This window comes from Enhydra lutris, unplaced genomic scaffold (assembly GCF_002288905.1).
Source record: "Enhydra lutris kenyoni isolate GAN:26980312 unplaced genomic scaffold, ASM228890v2 scaffoldscaffold17, whole genome shotgun sequence".
NCBI classification, from domain to species: domain Eukaryota; kingdom Metazoa; phylum Chordata; class Mammalia; order Carnivora; family Mustelidae; genus Enhydra; species Enhydra lutris.
In genome coordinates this window covers 17,667,296-17,672,117 of record NW_019154101.1, presented here as the reverse complement: position 1 = coordinate 17,672,117, position 4,822 = coordinate 17,667,296, and the positions used below count along the sequence as shown (strand labels likewise).

The 4,822-nt window shown below is 38.7% G+C and overlaps 1 protein-coding gene across 1 annotated transcript; it reads right to left on the bottom strand.

Annotated features, from left to right (window-relative positions):
- Nucleotides 1-359: 359 nt before the first annotated feature.
- Nucleotides 360-4,559, bottom strand: LOC111147621 (fatty acid binding protein 7). The gene is made up of 4 exons (XM_022503798.1): nt 4,227-4,559; nt 3,618-3,790; nt 2,846-2,947; nt 360-729 (listed from the first exon to the last, which is right to left on the bottom strand). Exons 1-4 carry the CDS (start codon nt 4,297-4,299, stop codon nt 679-681), a joined length of 399 nt encoding a protein of 132 aa, XP_022359506.1. The 5' UTR covers nt 4,300-4,559; the 3' UTR covers nt 360-678.
- Between the last annotated feature and the right edge of the window lie 263 nt (nt 4,560-4,822).

Sequence of the window (4,822 nt, the reverse complement as noted above, 5' to 3'; positions counted from 1 at the left end):
TGACATTTTGTTTATGTGATATTTTGACTGTATTTACCTTTAACTAAGATATTTTCATGTATATCATTTTGCTTCATCAGACAACCTGTTTCTAATAGCAGCCCAACCCACCATCCCAAGGCTCCCTTGGGTTCTGGCCAAAAGAATTTAGTTGTCACAAATTCTCTATGGCAGTCTCATCCAAAACTGTGGCATTTCCACTTTTCCCCAGGCTTCTGCTTATTTCTTTTTAATTAGTATTTTAAACAAAGTGCTAACTTTTTCAGTTTTACCTTACACAGTAAGAAAGGCTATTTTGTCTAAAACCTCCTAATGTCTAATTCCCCACCAGATTACTGATATTAAAAACAACGACAAAATTTCTCACGGATGGAAGATTTTTATTCCAATTTGATTTGCATTTCAGTAGAAATTGTAAAACGAATTCACTTCTTTATTTTAAAAATGTGTCTTAAAATTTTTAATGTGAATTATAAAACATGTTAAACTTGCAGATCAAAGTTGGGCTAGTTGCAGTAAAAAGTTTTAAAAACAAGTTTTTAAAGCACCGTTTTCGACCTCCACATCAAAGATAACCTTCTAATTAGTGATCACCCATGCAGTAATAGCAGGATAACACTGAGTCTTGAGTAAACAAAAAAATTGTAGAGCTTTTCCAACCTCGTATCGGGAAACTTTCTATGCCTTCTCATAGTGGCGAACAGCAACCACATCACCAAAAGTCAGAGTCTGAAAGATGGAAAAGATAATCAAATCTTTACACAAGATATTGGTAGCTGAAATTCCTAAAGATTATCATATATATAATTTATGTGTCACGCAAAAGAATGTCATTTACAAACATTAAATGCTGCATAAGCTTTTTATTTCTTAAAATAAAAAGAAACTTTTTACTTATGGAGTGAATAACACATATACATAGTTCATGTCTCTAAAAGGAAAATGAGCTGAAACACTGAGATTAACTATGTAGATTCAGGTCAAAAGAATTCCTTTTGCCTTAAATTATCAGGGTACTTGGAGCAAAATAGCTATCTGCTTTGAAAGTGAATGGAATTTATAGTAGGTTTTCATAAAACATAAATTTTGAAGAATTTTTGGAAAATCCAAATCATTTGGGCAAATGGTATTTGGAATGATTTGTTTCAAAGTTGTCAGGAAAAAGTAAAGGTACAAATGTTCTCATTGCTTTGGTCATCATATTTTAGCGCATGGGGACTTACATGGCCAAGTGGGTATGATATGGAACATGGACTTTTACATCAAATTAACTGGAAGAATTGCTCTAAAACCTCTTTACAAAACCTAGGGATTTTTGTTTGTTTGTTTGTTTTTTAGGTTCATTATTTTCATGTGTTGACATGACTTTCAAGAATATAGCATGCCCTTGTCATCTATCGCTTTCATCTTTTTTTAAAATCACTCTTGCCTGATCAGTCATACATGCCAAAGCTGAGCTATCCACTGTCCTGTATTCGGGGGGAATGGAGATAAAAGCATAAAGGAGAATCTCAGACTGGATCTTTTATAAATAAGTCCTTCCTTTTGACGATCAGCGCAGAAATAAGTGGGCAAATATTCATTCACATAAAAGGAAAACTAATCCTCTGTTCTCCGTCTCACTTCCACCCATGAAAAGAAGTTATGAATAATGTAACCCTGTGTCTTAATCTAGAACAGCCCTGATTGCAGCAGTTAAGGAGAAAGAAAAAACAACAGTTAATTTCCTTAAATCGCAAAAACAAAACAAAACAAAACAAAAACCTTTTGTTTACTATCCTAGAAGGAATATATACAGCAATACCCACCTCCCCCCCCCCCAGAAAACCCAAAATGATATATTTACTATTTCCATGTTATCAAGATACCATTACTCAGTTCACAACAAAGTTCCTGGATGTTAGATTAAGGCATAACATTTTCCCCAGTTCATGATGCTACTCCATCATTAGAGAAGTTTTATTTTATTTTATTTTACTTTACATCTCACAGGTTTTTACAGGACTACCAATATTGAACAGGCATGTTTACAAGGCACCCTATGCCTTGAAAGAAAGACAGGAAGGAAGTAACATCAAAATGGTTCCCTCTAAAGAGAAACTACACTTTTCTGTTTTATCCTAAATTATTTGCACTGAACATAGGAACTTTTATAAACTAGAATATAAAATGTTTAAAGACCTCTTATTTATTGTAGTAGCTGTAAAATAATTTCTCTGATATTCAGCAAACTTGATACTCTTAAAGTAATATCATTCCTTTTATATATTTCTGTGAATATTTTTTAAAAGATTTTATTTATCTATTTATTTTAGAGAGAGAGAAAGAGAGAGGGAGAGAGCATGAGTGGGGTGGGGGAGGTAGGGGAAGGAGCAGAGGGAGAGGGAGGGAATCTCCAGCAGACTTGGTGCTGGGCACAGAGCCCTATATGAGCCTTGATCTCACAACCCTGAAATAATGGTCTGAACTGTAACCAAGAGTCAGACGCTTAACGGACTGGGCCACACAGATGTCCCCAAGAATGGTTTTATATTTAGATTTCGTTTGAGGTTTAGACATTTACAGTAATCCTACGCATTATTTTGACACAGTTTTAGCTAAATCAATGGCAACTTTTTAAAAGTATACCGCATAGAATTTTTCCTTTTTTCTATAATTAAAGAAGCGGAGCTGAAGATACGCTTAGCTGGGATATTTCCATTTCCTCTATTTTACCCATGGTAAAAGAATCTTGCTGGAGACTTAATGTTATTAAAGAAGGGAAGGAGGATGAAAGAGATGGGGAGCAGGGGCAGGCAGTGCCAAGCTAGAAGGAACAAAGGGAGACTTGTGATTAATTACTCACCATAACCATTTTGCCGTCCTTAATTTCTCTAACAAAATTTGTTTCTTTGCCATCCCATTTCTGTATGTGAACAAGTTTGTCCCCATCCAGGCTAACAACAGACTGAGACCAACAAAAAATGTGGAACATAGCAAAAGGTACAGATTAGATTTCTGACAGGAGAATCAAATGAAGTGGTTTTTGAAGGAGCTAAATAATTGAATAAATGAAGAGCAACTAATTACCATATTAGTATCATATCCTCTGTTGCTTCTAGAGTCACTATATAAACTAATAACTCATACTTTGATTGAAATGTGTACATCTAAATGCAAAACCTTCATCTATCAGAAATGAAAATCCTGAACAAGTAGTCTCAGACCTGTCATTCTACTCTTTTAAACACAGCTTTAAGATGAGGCAAACTGTTTAGTCAAACTGAGGCGATCAGAGAGATTAAGCAAAATGCAACCTTTATTTTAAATGAACACTGTTGCTTTTTGAATTACAGAGATGAAAAGAAAAATGCATAGTGAGAAATGGACTTGAGATTTGAGTTTCCGCCGGTACCCATGGTTCCCACGTAGATTTGAGCTATAGCCAGCACCCACCGTTCAGAACATAACGTATGTGCACTAGAATGCAAAATTAATCCTGCTGTCCTCTCTGAATTGAAATACCTACCGAGAGCATTCTCTTCTTCCCAACATCTCAAAAGGAGAACCAGTAGGAAGGAATCTCTCCTTTACTCCCTGCTCCCCACCCCCACTCCAGAGGAGGAGCCGCTCCTTACCTTACAGTTTCTGTCATCTGCCGTGGTTTCATCAAACTCTTCTCCCAGATGAAAACTAATCTCTGTGTTCTTGAATGTGCTTTGAGTCCTGATCACCACTTTGTCTGCCTCCTGACTGATGATCACTGTTGGTTTAGTCACATTTCCCACCTGCCTAGTGGCAAAGCCCACACCTAAAGAAAGAAGCAATACAGTTAGCTGCAACTTCCAAGATAACTCACATCACAAGAATCGCCTTCCTGTCGTCGAATCCAGGCCCTCAAGTGTAAGTTTCATTAGCCCATTAATCAGCCAATGCAACTACTGAGCTATAATAGCAGACGCTTAATTGGATGCACAAATGATAAGTGGATGCTGAAGAGAAAACAAAAAAGCACGGAAGCTTCACATCCTCCACGGACTACCAAATGCACTGTTATTTAGCCCCAGACAAGAAAGCAGATACATGCTGCATTAAAAAATCCCTTCTGTGGGAAATGCATAGCCTAGCATTAGATTATGACAATGCAATCTGTCTTTGTCCCTCACCAGTCTCATGGATGAGGAAAGGAACAGGCACTACTGAAGCCGCACGTTAAGAGGAGAAGAGCACATCTTATTTTTACCTACCTAGAGCCTTCATGTACTCATCAAAGTTCTGGCTGTCCGTCAGCTTCCAGGTAGCACAGAAAGCCTCCACCATCCTTGCCCTTTCCGTTAGCTTTGGAAACAGGTAAGAGACAGGAGCAGACAGGAGCCGGGATCTCTGGATCTTACTGCCTCTGCAACTCAGAAGACACCTTCGCACCTCACTGCAGCTCCTGCCTTCTTATGGGGAAAAGAGGCAGGCAGAAAGCCAAGGATTTGAATTGCAAACACACCCTTCCAGTGTCCCCCTTTCCAGGAGGCTCTTGCAGGGCAGGGGATGTGGGGGGAAGGGGGGCTCAAGTGAGGTTCCAATCCGCTTTGTGATTGGCTCAGGCCACTGGGTTAGCGGAGTAGGGCGAGCGCCTCCCTATCCTCACCCTGCAGCCCTTCTGCTGAGAAAGCCCTGCAAGGATTCAATGGGGCTGGAGGCAGGGGATGGGGGAAATGAGAGAGGGTCTTTCAGGTTCAGCTCGAAAACTTGGCAAAGGCAATTTCAGACTGTGCGGGAAGAAAAAGATGCACAATAGGACATTCAGATTGATTTCCGTTAATGGCAAAGCTGGTTACAAATGAGGACC